Source organism: Echinops telfairi, unplaced genomic scaffold (assembly GCF_000313985.2).
Source record: "Echinops telfairi isolate 266 unplaced genomic scaffold, ASM31398v2 ScPeMD7_7469;HRSCAF=8507_1, whole genome shotgun sequence".
Lineage (NCBI taxonomy): Eukaryota > Metazoa > Chordata > Mammalia > Afrosoricida > Tenrecidae > Echinops > Echinops telfairi.
Window position 1 is genome coordinate 93,582,136 of NW_022111373.1, and position 19,652 is coordinate 93,601,787.

General features: G+C 44.3%; 1 protein-coding gene across 3 annotated transcripts in view; it reads left to right on the plus strand.

Moving 5' to 3' along the window:
* Positions 1-19,652, plus strand: part of PDE4D (phosphodiesterase 4D) — an 893,429-nt gene that overhangs the window by 563,457 nt on the left and 310,320 nt on the right. Inside the window, exon 1 of one of the 3 annotated variants that reach the window (XM_045285313.1) lies at positions 1,404-1,470. The exons of the other annotated variants lie outside the window; for them this stretch is intronic. Coding sequence (XP_045141248.1) covers positions 1,406-1,470 — 65 coding nt within the window. The 5' untranslated portion in view covers positions 1,404-1,405. Of the gene's footprint in view, positions 1-1,403; positions 1,471-19,652 lie in introns of those variants that run through there. 3 annotated transcript variants of the gene reach the window in all.

Here is a 19,652-nt window from a genome sequence, read left to right on the forward strand (position 1 = left end):
CCCTACTCCCACTCCCCCTCCCCGCACATATCTACCAGAAAAGAATCAATTTTCTATTAGAGAGAGGAGGCAGGACAGGAAATGGCTCTTCAATATAATAAGAGGAGACAGGTAGCTTTATTCCTCACTGCAGAGCTCTCTGGCCTGCAAACACAGAGCATGGATATAGAAATCCCTGAAATTTGGATACTGTTTCCCAAAGAATTAAGGTTTAGTAAACATTATGCAAGCCTCCGTGCAGGTAGCCACTTGCCAGCAATAATATATGAGGTTGTTGGTTTTTTTTTTTTAGACATTCCAGCACCTCCTGAAGCAAGGGTGCCAGCTGCGTGCCAGGTTACCCCTGGACGAGACTGTGTAGACGGACAGGACAATTCCAAAGACCACACTTCATTAATTCTCCTAATTTTCCAAAATCCTCCAGTCTTCTCAATTTTGCTCCCGGAGAGGAATTGTAGTTTGCTGTGGGGCCATTAGCAAAAGTGGCTGCTGCTCTTATTTTTTTGGGTAAACAAACCAACCATGCCAAAAGGCTCTGTCCCCTATCGGGGTGCTCCGAGAATGTTCCTCCAAATAGCAAAGGCGCCTCCTTTCCCAGAGGAGGCCATGGGTTTGTAGGTGTTGAGCCAACCGATGGCCGTTTCACTGGTTCTCAGCCGGGCCCGGCACGGGTCTGCCCGTGCTTCCTAGTTTCAGCCTCTGGAGAGGCCGGGCTGGCGCTGGGACTTTTCCCCTGCCCTCGGTCACTTCCCTGCCCTCCTTCCCACGTCACAGAGCCCTTGAGGAATCGTTTCTGCCCCGCGGGACTGACTGCTGGTTCTCATTCACCAAGGCCCGCGGGTCAGACCTGACGCGGGGAGCAAGACACGGCCCTCGCCGGCGCAGGGAGAGCCTGCGGCCCGGTGGCCGGAGCGTGTCCAGCCGGGCTCAGCCCGGACCGGCGGGTGTCCCTGCGGCCGCCCCGGAACGGGACTTCCCTGACAGCGCCTAGGTCACTCTGCGCTCCCGCCCACCTGGGAACCTTTCCACCTGGCCCGGCCTGAGCGAATTGCCAACCAGGAGATGGAGGGACTGTCCCCTCGTGCCCGGGAGGAAGACTAGACTGGAAACGCTGTGCCCCCCGCCTGGGAGACCAGACCCAAAGGAGCCAGGCGGGCGCTCGCCGGGCGGCCGGCGCGGGAGGGAATTCGGCCCCAGGCGGAGAGCGCTCGCCCGTCCTCCCCGCCGTCCCTGCGAGCCGGACGCCCGGGGACTGGACGTGGACTTGGACGCCGCTGGGACGGTGGGAGTTCTTGGGGCAGCCTCCCTGGGAAACGGAATGTACGCTGCACCTCCTGTCCAGAAAGACAGCTGTAATGTGTTCCTGAGACGACTGCGAGGCTTTCCCGCCCCTGGCTTCTCCAAAATGAGCATTATCATGAAGCCCAGATCCCGGTCGACCAGTTCCCTGAGGACTTCGGAGGCACTTTGGTAACGTGCTGCTTCCCTGGGTGCCCCCCACCCCCAGCCCCACCTTCTCCCTGGCTCACCTTGATTGACGTCGGTCTGCAGTCTTTAGTAATTACTGACTCGCTCCCAGGGATGGGTGTGATGATAAGGAACACGGAATTGGTGGTCCTTGGATTAACTCCGTGGTGCCCAGCCTCCTGTACTGGAACCCCAGTAGGGTTTTTTAACTCTTTGTGGGCTAGAGTGATACATGCTCTAAGGAGAGAAACTTGCAGATAGGTGGGATGTGCCGAAAATGAAACGTGTCACTTTCCCCTGCCTGACTCAGTTGCCTGTTTCCTCTTCTCTCCAACAACCCCCCTTACCCCTCCCTGTCGGCTTGCAGCTTTTGCCACTGTCTTTATAAGTAATACCTTAGCTGTCAGTACACGTGCGCTAGAAATTAATAAGGTTTTGTGCCTTTCGTAATGTAGTTGTGATTGACTTAATTTTAATGAAGTCGCTAAAGACTTCATGCTAAAGACTGAATGCTAAAGTTAGCATTCAGACAACTCTAATGTTTTGTTTTGTTTTGTTTTAGTAATGCCCTGAGTGAAAAAACTCTTTGATTTGGGGGTATTTTAATAACTTTTCCCTAAGTGAAAGTGGATTCTACTATTTCAATGGATTCTACTATTCCCCCAACTCTGACCTGATATGCCCCTAACCATAGGGCCCTTAAGGAATCATTTCCCAACAAAAGGACTTAGGTGTCTGGAACAGTCATTTATAGAATACTTTTATGGCCATTATTTCAGAGGTAAAACATTTTTTTCTCCGTGGTGGGTGGTAAATAAGTAACAACTTGCCTCTTCAAATGTGGAAAAAAGTGCTTTTAGATAAGGAAAATGCAAGCAATGGTTGAAGCCAGGTGCTTGATGGTATCGTAGAAGAAGACAGACAAGATATTCCAATTTCATAGGTGAGCGGGCAGCCACACGTATAAGTTCCCAGATTCTTTGCGTAAGAATTTCAACCTGTGCTTACGTAGTTCGGTGGTGGCAGCTTTTGGACTCACAGTTTATCATGGCCTGGAGGCAAACATTCTCTCTACAGTCGTATTTTGGTGAGTCGTAATGGACTGTGAATGAAGTCCAGCAGCAAGCTGTCCAAAGACCTCACCCCTCATCTCACTGGCCATGTTTCACAAAATAATCCATGCAGCAGAGCCCTCCTTGGGTTTATTTTAAAGAAAAATTTGCCTGTGCAAATACATTTCTCGGGCATTATTTTGGGGAGTGGGGGGTTGGGGAGGTCAAACAGTAAATGCTGGGAAATTATTTTCAGCATTATCATAGCTAATTTAAACCTCTGAAAGGGGTCCATCTGAATTTATAAATAGATGGGATTGATGTATTTATTACTTTGTGTCTGCCAACTTGAAAAGAGGTTCTGATACTTGAATAAATAGAATTTAACCAGTGCCTTGCCCTTTGGGCCTAACTGTCTGGGAGACCTATTCCCAAAGTCAGGACCCAGCCACACGCATCAGTCCGTTTTCTGAGGCTGCTGGCATGCACGGACCCACTTTGCTGGTCGGAGATTTTCCTCATCTATGTTTATCTACTAATCTTTCACACCATTTTAAATTGTATGAGTTATTTTTATAAGGAAGCAGGGCTAGGATTCTAAATACAGTTTCAAAAAACATGTATTTGTTAATATATACATTGTTCCATTTGGTTTTAAACATTCTGCATAGTGTTGGGTTAGAAGACGTTATGAATTCCGAGTAAATCCCCTGTCAGGGGAATAAATAGAATAAATAGAATAAAACTGCATTCTATGCAATTCTCTCCAGTTATTTATCTTACATCTGACTTCTTTTTAATATAATATAGTATAAATATAATAGAATATTCAGTCGAGTATAATAGAATATACTATAGCCTTTTAATATAATTATTAAGTGGATAATAAAAATTGTGCCCACACACTCATGTCACATTATGTGCAGCAGCCTGGGTAGACCACTGATGCCTAAATAGTGTGATGTGATGGTATAAGTGTAACTGTTATTATCCCCTTTACCACTGAAATATTGTAGGTATATACATTCGCATGTATTCACTTATTTTTGTTCCTTGTTATTTATATTCATATATAGGGGCCCTTAAGGAGCCTTTGCATTGGGCTGTTAACCTCAAGATCAACAGTTCAAAACCACCAACTGCTTATTGAAAGACTTGACTTTCTACTCCTGTCAAGAGTTATAGTCTCAAAAACCTGCAGAGGCAGGTCAGCACTGTCTTATATGGTTGCTATGAGTTGGATTCAACTTGATGGCAGTGAGTTTTATAGGAATCTTTGGGTAGCACAGGGAAGCACTCAACTATTAACCAAAAGGTTGGTGGTTCAAAGCTACCCAAAGCTTCTGAAAGGTCACAGCCTACTCTGCAGCAAAGGGGGTCCCCATGAGTCTAACAGTGAAGAAATGCAGCAGGTCCTTCTCACCTGGGGCCTCTGTGCAGACTTAGCCCAGAGAGACGTGCTGGTCACTGACTTCGGCTCCACAGCCTTCCTGCTGCTCCGCTCTGGGCACCCCTTCTCCTCAATTCCTTTTCCTACACCAAAGCTGGTTTCGTGCTCAATACAGCCGGCGTTTTCAGAGAAACAACGGCTGATTTCACATGTATCTCTTTCTCAGAGTTTCCCCCAGTCTGCACTTGAGAACAAGTTGTTCTTGGAGCGCCTTCTTTTGTCTGTATCATTTTGATGTCGTTTTTAGAGATCCCTTTCCTTTGATCGGTCCGGACCCTTTTCTCCAAAACTCTACTCCTCTTCCTGATGTCTGGGAATCTAGATGGTAACTTCAGCCTTTGGTTATCTGCCTTCGGCTGGAATCCCAAACTTTGATTATTTCACCTTTATTTTGTCAGTCCACTTCTTTTTAATCACACTATAAAAAACAATTCCCACTAATTTATTTGGAATAGCCCTGCTTAAACCCCAGGAGGTATTTACACTGTTAAGGGGGATGGAGGCCTCTTGACAAGCTCATAATAATATTTGGCACATTTCTTCTTACTTCGCCTACTTAAAAGGCCATCCTCACTTAGACTAAAAATTTGAGGAATTAGAAAAAAGAAATAGTCTTGAAACTAATATTTCCTTTAACAGAAGTCCCACAATTTTAGATTTTTACATAGCAAAAGTATATACTAGATTGCTGAGATAGTTAAGGTTTATTGTGCCCACCTGGCTGATAAACACATGTAGGATTAATTGAAGGGCGGAGTGATAAATGGCTCTGTGAGCCTCGCCTTTCTAGTTCTCAAGTCTCTTGCTCTCTGAAGGTCGGACCTTAGCCTCCTGCTTCAGCTGGGAAGGCTCACTTCCTGCGAGACATCCCTGAGAAGAAGCCGCATGGACCTACCCAATGCAGCCCTGGGTGCTAGAGCAGCCATGTAGAGACCCCTGCCAGTGCTGAGATGACTACATGCTCACTGTTTCGGCTTCCCTCCTGCAGTCAGCATCATTGCATGTGTTGTGTGAGATTGAGGAGGACTTTGTAGCTTGGTGTTAGACATATGGGCTAATAATGTTGGACTTATGGGCTTGGACAGCACTGGGTTGGGATGCTTTCTTAATGTACACTTACCCTTTATATAAAACTCTCTCTTATATGCATATGAGTTTCTGTGGATTTGTTTCTCTAGTCTGCCCCGACTAACACAATTGCTTTTTATTGAGAACCTACTATAGGGTGGGCTGGGCAGGAAGTGATTATGGTATTTATGTTTGTAATTGAGAAGAACAGTAGCTTGAGCTTCATCAGTTCCTGGAAGATGATGAAATTAGCATACTTTGTGGTTGTTGTGTGTGTTGCTTACCTTTGTAATCAAACTGTTCCAGTAACAATTTTCAGCTTTTGAATTATATGTAAAGAACCATTCAAAATATTTGAATTGTACATACATATTTTTTAAATAATAGTTTTATTGACAGATCTTACACAATCCAATATACCCAACCACATACATTTCTGTTGTTTAATCCCATTGAGTGGAGTTATACACTCATCAATGCTAGCAGTTTTATAACATTTCTTTTCATAGGCCTTGATATCTCTGTGGATCTTATCACTTTTAAATGCATATTCCAATGATAGTACTCAATACTCTATCTAAAATTTAGATCTTTCCATTTAAGTTAAGAGAGGAAGGCCCTAGTGAATGATGGGGGGAGTGTGGAGTGGAGACCCAAAGCCCATTAGTAGGCCACTGGATATCCCCTTGCAGAGGGGTCTCGGGAGGAGATGAGCCAGTCAGGGTGCGACGTAGCAACGATGAAAAATATAACTTTCCTCTAGTTCCTAAATGCTTCCTCCCCACCCCTACTATCATGATCTGAATTCTACATTGCAAGTCTGGCTAGACCAGAGGATGTACACAGGTACAGATAGGAACTGGAAACACAGGGAATCCAGGACAGATGATCCCTTCAGGACCAGTGGTTTGAGTGGCAATACTGGGAGGGTAGAAAGAGGGTGGGTTGGAAAGGGGGAACCAATTATAAGGATCTACATTTGACCTCCTCCCTGGGGGACAGACAACAGAAAAGTGGGTGAAGGGAGATGTCGGACAGGGCAAGATATGTCAAAATAATTTTAAATTATCAAGGGCTCATGAGGGAGGGGGGAGCTGGGACGGAAGGGGGGAAATGAGGACCCGATGCCAGAGACTTAAGTGGAGAGCAAGTGTTTTGAGAATGATGAGGGCAATGAATGTACAAATGTGCTTGCACAATTGATGTATGTATGGATTGTGATAAGACTTGTATGAGTTTCTAATAAAACAATTAAAAATAAATAAATAAAAAGAGTGGAAGGCCCTAGACACGATGGACTGACACAGTGGCTGCAACAATGGGCTCAAGCACAGGAACCATTGTGAAGACGGCACAAGGCCGGGCATTGTTTCATTCTGCTGTAGATGGGGTCACGAAGGGATGGGGCCAACCCAGTGGCACCTAAGAGCAACATTTAAGCTGAAACATCATAATGTTTGAAATACAAAGGAAACTCGGGTCAATAAAACTGTGTTTGCTCTTTTCTGCCATGAGAACATCCATCACCGTTTCCCAGGTTCTCGTCCCATTTAAGGTTGGTCTCTATGAGGTCTGGGTGGAAAACAGATGCTCCCCTCTGCCATGGTGTGCCTACTGAGTTCAAAAACAAACAAGTAATGTTTGAGACAGAATATCAAAGTAGGTAAACATTATACTTACATTTATAGACAGAGAAAAAAGTGTGGAGGACTCTCTTTCAAACCTTTGGCAGTAGTTACCTTTTAGAGGTAAAAATAGCAGAGAATGAAGTTTTAGGTTTTTTTCAAAATCACACTTTGTATTATAATAAAAGTATAAGTACTACAGGCATTAGCAAGCTCATCTATATAGCTACCTACCTACCTATCTATATAAGTAACAATTTACTCAATGTCTAAGTTAAGAGAAATAAGCCTTGCAGTACTAAGGAAAACCATTTGCTGACGGCATGGCTCTGGCACATAGTAGCCCCATGGAAGTGTCAGAATAGAATCATGTTCCTTAGGATTTCCTCTGGATGGTTTTTCTGAAGTAGATCACCAGGCCTTGCTTCCAAAGCACCTTTGGGTGTACATAAATCTCCCAGTTCCAGAAAGCAGTTTAGTGGGTTAACCCTTTGCATCACGCAGGGATTCTATTTCAATAGCAGGCAAATCAAATGTTTTGGATACTTTATTTCCTGGATTAAAAACGGATCCTTCTTTTCCCAATAACTCTATCTTTCGAAGGCTTTGGAAAAAAAAGATTTGGATGAGAGTTCTAATTTTAGCCTCATCATAAAATGGGTTGGCACCAACTACTAGTTTATAGTTAAGAAAAAGGAGCACTATAACAATATCGATTCATATGTGGGAAGGAAAATTATTCATAATCTATGAAAAACTTCAGTTTCACTATAATTTACATTTCCTAAGTAGATTTTAATACTGTTCCTGTACTCTGCCACTTCGTTCAGTGTATCAGCATTTTTGTATTTGTCTAAGACTTTTAGCTTTTGTTTCGTGGAGTTTCTTTTAAAAATGAGAACTGTGCTAAGAGTTCTGGATAAAGCATCTCATTCAGTCCTCCTTGCTACAGGAGAGGAAGGGGTACAAGTCCAGATTCTGCGGGACCCGTGCCTGAGAGATGGAAACATGGGCCTCAGGATGCGCCTGAGTCAGGATGAAGGAATGATGCTTGCCTTTGTTTGTTGCGTTTTCTGTTTGGTTCAGTTTGGTTTGATTTTTTGATACAACTTATTATTAGTAATATGTTACAGCATGCAATTTGCTGATGTGATCGTTCTTGGATGTTCACTCTCAGATGATCAATGTTATGATTTACTGTTCAAAACACTGCCAGATTTGTCCAGCAGTAATAATGAAAACAGAAAATGAGGTGTTCAACTGACGTCAAAACTGAGTTCCCACAGAGCTGTGGGAAAGAAGCCCCACTGTAAATCCAGGGCTCTTGTAACTTGGGCAAGCCGATGCCAGGGCAGGCTGGAGTCAGAATCCGAGTCTGTCTGCTCCGAGACGATTTCCTCTGTTTACTTTGGTGTGCTTCCTCTCCTTACCGTCTTCCTAATGACTGTTTTCATGACTGTCAGATTGCCCATTGAGTGAATATATGTAACCCCTTAAATATTGGGTTAGATTGTGACTGATCAAAGAAATAAAAGAAATGTTTTCCTGGAGGTCTGATAGTGCATGAAGTTGAGAGCTGACTGGGGGTGTTGAAAGGTGGATGTTGGAAAGATTGTTGTAGTTATAACCTCTGGGTCATTACATCCTCTACTAGTAGCAAGTAAGTTTATCTGTTCCCTATTGTAGAAGAATAAAGAGCGAAGGTCAGTGCCTCCCGGTTTGGGAGAGATCATCTTTCTAATTATGTTAGCAAGCCTTGCTTTGTCCCGGGAAGCTCCTAAAGGCTTCAGGTTAGGGATAAGCACTAGGTTTCAGACTTTCACGACATTTTATAATATTTTATCTTGGATTTAGAAAGAGACAGAATTTCCTTTCCTACAGATTATTCAAAGAAGCTTGTAAATTGGAAATGTTGGGGAATTAGCAGACATTCTACCTGTCTGATTTTGACTGAATTTACTAATTTTGACTGAATTTGTTAAAGTGACTGCAGCATTTTGACCATGTGATAGACTTTGTGGATCCCATTGCCTGTTAGTTGTCAGATCTGTTACAAACCCGCAGACAGTCAGCTTGTGGAAGAAGGAAGCGAACAACCTTCGGTATTATATTAAGCATAACTGCAGAAATGTAGAGTGGACCGCATATCGGTTGTAAACTAGGGAAAAGCTATATTCATCCCTGCTACTTCTATGTTGCTTTATCTCCAGGGAAAACCCACTTAAAGCCATGTTTTACTCCCCTCCTCTCACTGCTATGGAATCAAGCCCACTCATCGAGACCCAGTAGGACAGAGTAGGCCTCGCCCTGGGGGTTTCTGAGCCTGTACATCTTTATAAGAGCAGAAAGCCTCATCTCCTCCGGCCCAGCAGCTGGTGAGTTTGAACTGCGAGCTTTATGGTTTTCACATCCCAGTTTCTAACCCTCTCATCAACAGGCCGCCTTAGAGTCCTGTTGACTCACTTATAAGATAAAGAAGATGAGCTAGTGTGTTGAATTGTAAACATTTTTTCTCTCGTGGAGCACTTTTTACAGAAGAAATGTGATTTGGAGTCAATACATAAATATGTATGTATAACATACACGTAAACTCACTGCCATCAAAATGCATTCTGACTCATAGCGACCCTACAGGACAGAATAGAACTGCCCTTGTGGGTTTCTGAGACAGTAACTCTTGACAGAGTAGAAAGACTTATCTCTTTCCCTCAAAGTGGCTGGTGGTTCAAACTGCTGACCTTGTGATTAGCAGCCCAACACATAACTGACTGCACCACCAGGGCTCCTAACACACTATATATATATATACATACATACACACACATGCATACACATATAACATATACACACACACACATATATATACACACACGATTTAAAATGACATATATATACTATTGATACAATGAACACTAGAAAAGCATTCAAATATATAGCATTTACATACAAACGTATAATAATAGAGAACCCACTGCCATTTAGTCCATTTCCTCTCAAAGTGACTTTTTTTTAGGGTTTCCAAACTGTAAATCTTTATAGGAGTAAACAGACAGCCTTGCTGCCTTCTGGTGAGCAGCTGGTGGGTTTGAACCACCAAACTTGTTATTTACATCCCAACACTTAACCCACAGTACCACCAGTGGGTCGCTATGAGTCAGCATGGACGTGAAGGTGGTGAGAGTGAGAGGGTTCCAAAGATTATGGTTTAAAAACCACTAAACTAATAAACAAGGAAACCCAGTGGTAATGTTGGGTAAGCAAGCTTGGTGGTTCAAACCCACCGGGCGCCCCGCGGGAGAAAGTGAGGCTGTCTTCTCTAGTAAAGATGTGCAGCTTTAAGAATCCTACTGCTATGAGTTGGGATCAGCGTGGCACCAATAGGTTTGGTTTAAACCTGATAAACATGTTAGCTCCTTTAAAGTTCTCCTTTCTCACTGGCAGGCCATGAGTGGGGTCAGGAAGAAGTCCATGTGGAAGACCTGCAAGTCATTTTGAGCTAGTTTCCCAGTTTAACACCCTAATCACACTGCCACCTTCTGGGGAAGTGCTACTCTTCACACATTTGAACTGAGCAGACTAATCCCCACACTTGGCTCAGCCTGAACAGCTGCTACTAGAGGACAAAGGGGGTGGACTAACTGCGAGCCCTTCTATTTCCCTGCTACGCTGGAGAGAGAACATATTTGTAAATCTATGCAGCCTGGAAATCAAAGCTTCCTCTTAAGAAGGCACTGGTGCTTTACAACCCACACCGGGAAGTTCTTGTTTGTAGCTAATTCTAATTCCCCTTGCCGAAATGGCACCCCGTTTCCTCTTAGCTCCTTGTGGAGATGGTGATAACCAATCAATAGATAAAGATTCTCAGGCAGTGATGCTTGAAACCAGATGCTGGGTGAAGTCGTCATCTTTTGTTTCAAAAATTTCACCTGGCCAAGGAATCATTCTGAATCAGAAAAGTCAAAGATCCCAGTGGGATTTGTTGAAAGAGATCTGTCATAAAGCCAAGTGTCAGTGGGAGATTGCTTTCAATCTCAGGTTTCCAATGAAAGAGCATCCTGACTGCGGATGCTTCTCCTTCCTGTTTAAAATACAGCATGGTTGGTGCCTGGCTATCAAAAGATGTAGCGTCTAGGGTCTTAAAAGCTTGAAGGTAAACAAGCAGTCATCTAGCAGAGAATCAGTGAGCCCACATGGAAGAAGCACACCAGCCTGTGTGCTCATGAGGTGTATATGGGATCAGGTAACAGGCATCAGAAGACTCAAAACCAAACAAACAAACAAGCAAAACAAAAAACCCCAAACATACTGTTGAGAACGAGAGGTGTTGAAGTAGAGACCCAAAACTCATCTGTAGACAACAGGACATCCCCTCACATAAGGGTCACAAGGAAGGGATGAGTCAACCAGGGCACAGTATAGCACCAAGGAAACACAACATTCCTCTGGTTCTTTGAGGCTTCCTCACACCCCTCCCCACTATAATGACCCCAGGCCTTCCTTTCACTGTGGGCTCAGCCAGAGGATGTACAGGGGTACAGATTAGATCTCATGACACACGGAATCCAGGTCAGATAAACCCCTCAGGAACAAAAATGGGAGTAGTGATACCAGGAGGGTAGGGGGAACAGAGGAGGAAGGAGGAACCAATCACAATGATCGACGCATAATCCCCGCCCCCCACCAGGGGGATGAACAACGGAAACATGGGTGGAAAGACAACAGTTGGTGTAAGATATGGAGCATCTATTTGTAGGCATTGAACTAAGTGCTCTACACATGCTTGCTTGTCTCATCTTCACATCACATAACTGTATGAATCCATATAGCTTACACATCACAGAAGGAGGCTTGCTAGTGTAATGATTATGCATTGGGCTACTACCCTCAAGGTCAGCAGTTCAAAACCACCAGTTGCTTCTCCTCAGAGAAAGACAGGGTGTTCTACTGCCATAGAGTTACAGTCACGGAAACTCACAGGGGCAGGGGTAGTTCTACCTGGCCTACAGGTTTGCTATGAGTTGGCATCAAATCGATGACAGTGAGTTTGATTCTGGTTTTTTTTTTTCGGTGTCCGTCACAGAGATGGGGAGAAAGTGTGGGCTACTTTAAAATCCAGCATTTTGTTGCTGTTGTTTTGCCTTCTGTCCCCAACTGTCTCATGAGCCTGGGCCACACATGGTTTTGCTTCGTGGTTTTTCCCAAAATAAGTCAGCAAACTGTTATTTGTACCTTTCCTTGGCCTGTCCTAAATTGATCCTTTCTCCTTTTAACCCGGTACAACTCAAGAACATGTTGATTGCAATCCCTTCTGTATGTGCCTGTCTCCTTCCCCACATTTGCATACAAGCCTTGAACCACTGCCCCTAGAGATGGATCAAGAAATAGAAACTGGACTTTGACACAGCTTTGTCCCCAGAGAGCCGGGTAGGTCGTGACATTTCAACTTACCAACCCTCTCCCTCTGGCAAGCTGCAAGGGGATCGTCTTCTTCCTCCCTGGCATTTGATCAGTTTGTTAGAGAGCCTGGAAATCTTGGAAATGAAAAAGACCGCAGAGAAGCTCATCTGTAATATCAGCCTGATCTGTTCCACCATCCTGATTCTGGGAAAGTCGTGTTGGTCTTTCTGCTTCAGTGTGGTCAAGGGAAATCATGAGAAACAATGTTAATGATTAGTAAACTTTTTTTTTTAAGGAACTGTCCTATTCTAAATTCAAAAAAATGAAGTGTGGGGTCAAGTAGAAAGCTAAAAGTTAGTCTCTCAGGCAAGTTGGTCCAGGTAGTTTTAGTATAATCTGCTTGGTAAAGTAGAGGGGGAAGAAAGACGGCCCTTGACAAGGTGGATTGGCAAAGTGGCTGCAACAAGGGACTTGTGCTGGGGAGAACAAGGATGTGAGGACGGTGTGGGACAGATCACGCTTTGTTCTCTTGTACATCGCGGTCGCTGTGATTCAGAACTGACTCGACTATACCTAAGTTCCACATTATCATTTGTATTGTTGTGTTAGTCTGGGTAGACTGGAGAAACAAATCCATAGAAACCCATATGTGTATAAGAGAGAGTTTTATATAAAGGGTAATTGTACATTAAGAAAGCATCCCAACCCAGTCCAGTCCAAGCCCATAAGTCCAATATTAGCCCATATGTCCAATACCGATCTGTGTTGTCCTCTTGAGACTCACAAAACACAAGCAATGACACTGAATGCAGGACGATCACAGGCCCATGGGTAGAAAGTCTTTGGATCCTGTGGCGTTGTAAGCATCTCAGCACTGGCAGGGGTCTCTACATGGCTTCCCCAGGTCCATGGTTCTAGCTGCATCAGGATAGGTCCATGTGGTCTCTCCTCAGGGATGTCTCAAAGAGAATCAGTCTTGTGTCTTGTCAGTAGAGCGTCTCCAAGCGAGTGAGGAGAGAGAGAGGTGTCTTCCGCCTCCAAGGAGGAAATTATCAGATTTCCCAGAATTCTCAGGAGAACGCCATGCCCACACAGAGGCCTCATTGGCTATGACCCGATTGACAGACTAGACTCCACCCCTTCACTCTTAATCCTCTCAAGTCCCAAATTGACACCAGATTATGTAACTACCACAATCTGTTTCTAATGCAAGTCTTCAAGTTTTGATTATGATAAAATGTAGCAGAGCATTTGTCATTTCAGCTGCCTTGCATATATATAATTTAGTGATGCCAATTAAATTCACCATGCTGTACAGTCATCATTACTGTCTTGCTTTTAAATTTCCATCTCCTTTACAGAAGCATAATACCTCATAAGCCATAACTTCCCGTTTCCCCTACCATCAGCCCCTGGGTTACCTCTGATGTACTTTGGTCTCTAGTCATTTGCCGATTCTAGATATTTCGTCAAAGTGAGGGAATATACTTGTATTCTTGTATCTGTCTTGTTCCACTTAGCATCATGTTCCCAGGGCTCATTCACGCATGGGCACCTATTTAGAACTTCATTCAGGCAGAATAGGAAGCCGTCTTAGTCACAATGATATATACTGACTGTCCTCTCCCAGTGTGGAATCGTCCTTGGGTTGGGTGGGAGGAAGCCAGAGGGGTGGTCCTAACTCAGCTATGAACTGGCTGTGGTACCTTGGACCTTAGTTCATTCTTTTCAAGAATAAAGCAACAACCTCTGAGTTTCACCCGGTATGCTTAATGCAGTTCTTCAATTCTACCAAGTTAATACGCGTCACAATAATTCCATCATGACTTCTCAAATAATGAGACTGGGCAATTAGGCACACATTTGTGGGAGCTCAGGCTTCAGCAATCGCCTGAAAGACATGCAAGATAACATTTTCACCAAGGCCTTGTCCAGGCTGCTGAACTTTGTTCATCAGACTTTGGGGAAGTTACGCAGCTTCTTACGTAGCCAAGTTCACGTCTTAGAATTGAAAATCCACTCCCCTCTATTCTCCCACATTAGTCTGTAGCAGAATTGGAAACAGTGGCAGTTACCGATTACTGACTTTGCATGTGTCAGACAAAATGCTACGTCTTCAGTACGAACGGGCCCATGAAGTCCTGCGGAGAACTGTTGTGAGCCAGGCATTCTCAGTAGTCCACAGGTTAGGAATGGACAAACTGGGATCTGGCCAAGAAAACGGGCTTTCCCAGAGGTACCGGGTGGACAATTGCATTGCTAATAGTGCTGTTTTAAAATCAATTATAAATGTTGTCTCTAGTGGTAGTACATCCATCTATCTGTTCAGTGTGTTCAGGTACATAGCATGCTTATACATGCTTGTACATAGCACAGTGGCTGATCACTTGTGAGTGTCCAGGAAAGCTTAGCATCCTTTGCCTTTCTAAAGTTTGTGTATCAGTGTGTTTCTGTAAATAATCGAGAGCACTGTCAGGTAAGCACTGAACTGCTACCTACCTACCAACCTATACCAGTTGCTCCAAGGGAGAAAGTTGAAGCTATCTGGGAAGATTTCACAGCTTCGGAAACCCTAGGTAGAGTAGATATGAATTGGAATCAACCCAATGACAATATTGTCACTGCTAATTTAATTTTTTAATAAATATGAATCTGATTCAAATGATAACATCTTTCTGCCTGCCTGCGTACCCCCTACCCCGCCCCCAATCAAAATAATCTTTGAGGGACTCTCTTAAAACTGAGCAATTAGATGGAGCTCTGGATTCTGGAGGACTCCCATAAACACTGTGATTGAAAGAAGTATACAATAGAGAAGGCCAGGCCAGATAGAAAGGGGTCAGTTGGAAGCTTGTGACTCCTCTAGAGAAGCTGATCGAAGCAGTAGTTTAATCCGAAAGGGCAGGGCAGGAGGCTGGGCATTAAAATCCCTAAATGCTTGCTTTTGAGGGAAAGAAGACTTTCTCCAGGAAACCTTCTGACTTGGGCACTCCAGGTGGTCCAGGGTACCTGTGATCTCCCTGCCCAGACATCCCTGTCTCCTAAAACCCCCTTCTCCTCTCACCCGACAGTGCATTCTTGGTTGTGTAGCCACAGCTCTGTATCTCCACGGCCAAGGCCTGGGCTGCAGCCCGGTGAGACTCCTGTTTCCTTTACCCAGTGATAGTGGCTCAGCAGAAAGGACTTGAGCCTCTTCTCTTATCTGTTTTTAAGATGACTCAACTCAAAACTCAGTGCCCCAGAGTTCATTCTGACTCACGGTGACTCTGTAGGACAGAGTAGAACTGCTCCTGTGGGCTTCTGAGTCTGGAAGTCTTTACAGGAGCAGTGAGCCTTACCTTACTCCCACAGAGCAGCCTGTGCTTTCGAAAGACTGGCCTTGAAGGTGCGTGTCAATTCCTGTGGGCTGAAGTGTTGTCTCAGCCTGAGCAGGTGTGTGGTGTTTTGCATGGGGTTGATAACATCAAGGTCAGCAGTTTGAAACCACCAGTCACTCTGAGGTAGAAAGCTGTGAACATTTTTTTTTAACCGCTTGTCATCTATGAAAAACATACTCTGGGGGTATTGTAAACCATTAAAACTGGATATTACAAACCAGGAACACTTAATTACTAATTTCATTCTTAGTCGCCACCCAGATTTTGTAAATGGTATCACCAGCAAATCAAAATCTACTTTTAAGCCCCTCCTTGTCACAATCCATGCCACGAAGGTAGTGACTATCCCCATTTTGAAAATCATTGATCACTACATGGTGCTGTTAAGTGCAGTGACCCTGTGGGAAACAGGATGAAACCCGGTCCAGCCCTGCACCGTCCTCACAATTGTTCCTGTGCCTGAGCCCACTGATGCAGCCACTGCGTCAGTCCAACACACATTACTATTTTCTGCTGTGGAATTTTGTTTAAAAGGAATTACCTAGCATGTGCTGGTTTGTGTGTTTGGCTGGATGTTCTTACCTGGTAAAAAGATAATAGAGAGATTGCCTCTTGTTGAGAGGTATGTCATTGTTGTTGTCGTTGTTAGGTGTCACCCAATCAGATCCGACACACAGAAAACTTATTCATGACGGAACAAAACACTGCCGGCCCCACACCATCCTCACAATTATTCCAGCATGAACCCATTGTTACAGCCACTGTGTCAGTCCGTCTGTTGGAGGGCCTTCCTCCTGTCCACTGCCCTCCACTGACAAGCATGATGTCCTTCTCCAGGGACTGGTGTCTCCTGACAGCTTGTCGGAAGCATGCAAGACTCAGTCTGGCCATCTTTGTCTCGAAAGATCACTCTGGCCGCACTCCTTGCAAAACAGATTGGTTTGTCCTTTTAGCAGTAGGTCCTCAATTTTTTTTTCGGTAAAATTAATTGAGCTGACTTACTTGAAATAGAATTTAGAATGACATGCAGCTGTTCTTGTTGCTTCCGTCATCATCTGTTTGTAGTAAGACAACTAGGGCATCTAGAATGATGGTCTTTCTTTTAATCAATGTTTTGGGAGCCTCTTACAAATCTTACAGCAATCCATCATTCAGTTGTATGTAGCACACTTGTATATGTGTTGCCATCAACATTTTGAAAACATTTTCTTTCTACTTGAGCCCTTGATATTGGCTTCCCCCCCCCCCCCATGAATCCTTGATCAATTTATATATTGTTGTTGTTATTTCGTGTCTTATACTATCCGTTGTCTTCCTTCACCCACATTTCTGTTATTCATCCCTCTGGGGGATAGGCTACAGATCGAACCTGTGATGGGCCCCCCTTTTCTCCGCCTTCCTCCCCACCCCCACCCCCACCCCGACCCCCCTCTGCTCACAATTACCTTTTTACGATCATTGTCCAGACTGTTTCTTCGACTCCAAATGGCTGTTTCTCCTGGGGCTCCTTCCAGTTAGCTGTTGGTAGCTGTCATGGAGTCAGCCACCAACTCGTGGTGACCCATGGGCAGCAGGGTTGGACCATTATGACCCGGGGGGGTTTCACTATGGAGTTTCAGAAGCCGGTGGCCTGGCATTTCTTCCTAATCTATTTCATCTGGAAATGCCCCTGAAACCTGCTCAACCTCATAGCACCGTGCGTAAGCCTGTGCTGAGAGGGCCACTGCCCAGGACTCAAGCCCAGATCTCTTGCGTGGAACACAAGGATTCTACCACCAAACCATCATTGCCCCAGTCGCCTTCCTAGACCTCTCCAAGCAGAGTGAAAAACTCCCTCTGTGATCTTGGGAGACCTTGTCATTGTCTCCGTTCTCTCTCTTGGAGCGCTGATGTAAGTAGCCGCTGGTTCCTCTGCCGCCCCTGCTGGACAGGGAGATGTTGCGAGGAAGAAATGGGCTTGCTAACCATCGCAGACCCTAGTCTAGCCCTGACAGAACCTCCCTTCTTCACAAGCATTCGAGTTCTTTCTGTTGCAGGAGCCCGAGAGAGTGGAACACGGTGTTGCGTTACAAAGAGAACGTTTTCATCTCTCGTTTTCTGTGTTTTCCAATACCTGCTACTTTGCTGGCGATTGTACAGGGTGAGGACAGGCCAATTTTCCTTCCTGTTGAGATAGTTCTGGGAGAGTTTAGGCCATTTCTTGTGGCTTTCACTCTTACTTTACCACCTTCACTAATAACTCTGTTCTCTACACTTCCTTACCCATTGGGCTGCTACCCACCAGGTCAGCAGTTCAACACCACCAACTCCTTTGTGGGAGAACGATGGAGCGCTCTACTCCCACTAAGGGCTATAATGGAGGAGACTCCCAGGGGCTGGGCTACCCTGCCCTCTCGGGTCTCAATGAGTCGGCATCAACGCGCTGGCAGTGAGTGTGCTTCTGGCCCCGTCTCTACGAACACTGCTCATTCCCTCAACTAGGTTTCATTCTAGAGTCTACAATTCACAGTCTTTCTAAATGTTCCTTCTATATCCCAGGAACTCGTCTCATGTAAGTAAATGAAGCTGACCTCGGACCTTCAACAATGAGAAACGACTTAAGGTTAGCACCCCTCCTTGTATTGTGCCATTCTTTCCCCATGATTAAGTCAACTGAAAGATGGAACGTTCAGAAATGAAGGCCTAATTCAAAATTACAAGGAAGTAAACAATTGTGACGTAGTGGGTCAGGCATTGGGCTGCTCACTGAAGGTCAGCAGTTCGAAACCAACAGCTACTCCACGGAGAAAGGTGAGGCTTTCTACTCTGGTAAAGAGTTACAGGCCTCCCGACCCACACAGGCATTTCTACCCCGTCCTATAGGGTTGCTATGAGTTGGAACTGACTCAAGGGCAGTGCGTTTGGTTATTCTTTGGAAATACTTTTATGTGTTGTACAAAAAGTATTTTCTAACCAGTGAGCCATTTTGTAATTCTATAGCTTAACATGCACAGCCCTTTAAAAGGGAATTTAGGTTCCAGAACTGTCTCTACTGTCTGTCCAGAACAGAAGTCTAGGTGCATTTTCTTTGCTTCATTTAACCATCTTTGTTCAACCAGCTTGTCTCCAGGCATCCTGCAGAGGGTTGGAGAGACAATGATGAAATCCATAGCCCTCACCTTCACAGAACTGACAGGGAGGTGACCTTCAAAAACACGCCCCGAGGAGGGGACGTCTATCTGGTCTTAACCACCGTGTCATCTCTAGGGTTTTTATCTTTCATTTCATTTTGTACTTTTATGAAAAGAGAACCTGCTTACTGATAGCAACTGAACTATGTTTCCTTTTGCAAAGCAGTTTCCGTTTGCAAAATAGCAAACTACCATCCAAAATCTATCAGTTAACAGACTAACCGAAAAGCTTGCCCCTTCAAATTTGCATGGGGTTATATGAAATCAACTTGGGATTTTTATTTTATTATAGGCTGAACTATTTTCTATTGGCTAAAGGGATATTTTCCTTCTAAATAAACCACTTGCTTTATCATCTCCTCTGAGCCCCTGTCAGCCAGCTTCAATCCATCTTATTTTAATCTTTCTCATTTTGATGTGTTTTTAATTTTCCAAGCATAAAACAGGTAAGCCTGGACATGTTCATACCTCTATAAGAAAGGGACACAAGAGGAGGAGATCAGGAAAGAATAGTTAGAAGGCAGTGATTTTTAAATAAAAATTGTTCATCATTTATTTATTTATTTTTAAATAAAAAATAGCTCATACATTCACCTTCCCTGTAGTTTAATTTGTGGCTGAAATGTCCATCTCCAGAGATAATCTTTGGGAGATCTTTCCTTTATCCTGATTAAGCTTTAAAAAATTGTTGAGGCCTCTGCTTCACAAATAAGGAAAAGAAATGTTTCTTTTTCCCAAATAACTGTTACTCATCAGTTTGCCAGCTCCCTAAACAATCACAGTTTACTATTATCTTGGCTGAGTACAGTTTTATTCCTTCGTTCATCATGAATTACTCGGACTAAACTGCATTAATCTCAGTGACTGCTTAGGTAAACACAGCTCTAAGAGAAGCCTTTGGAATAACTGTCAAAGAGCAGCTTCCGTTTAGGAAACAGAGGAAACTGATATTTATGGCCCGTTAGCACTGTTGGGGAAGCTTTGGACTAGTAACCACAAGGTCATCAGTTCAAACCCCCAGGACACTAAGGATGAAACTGCATGCT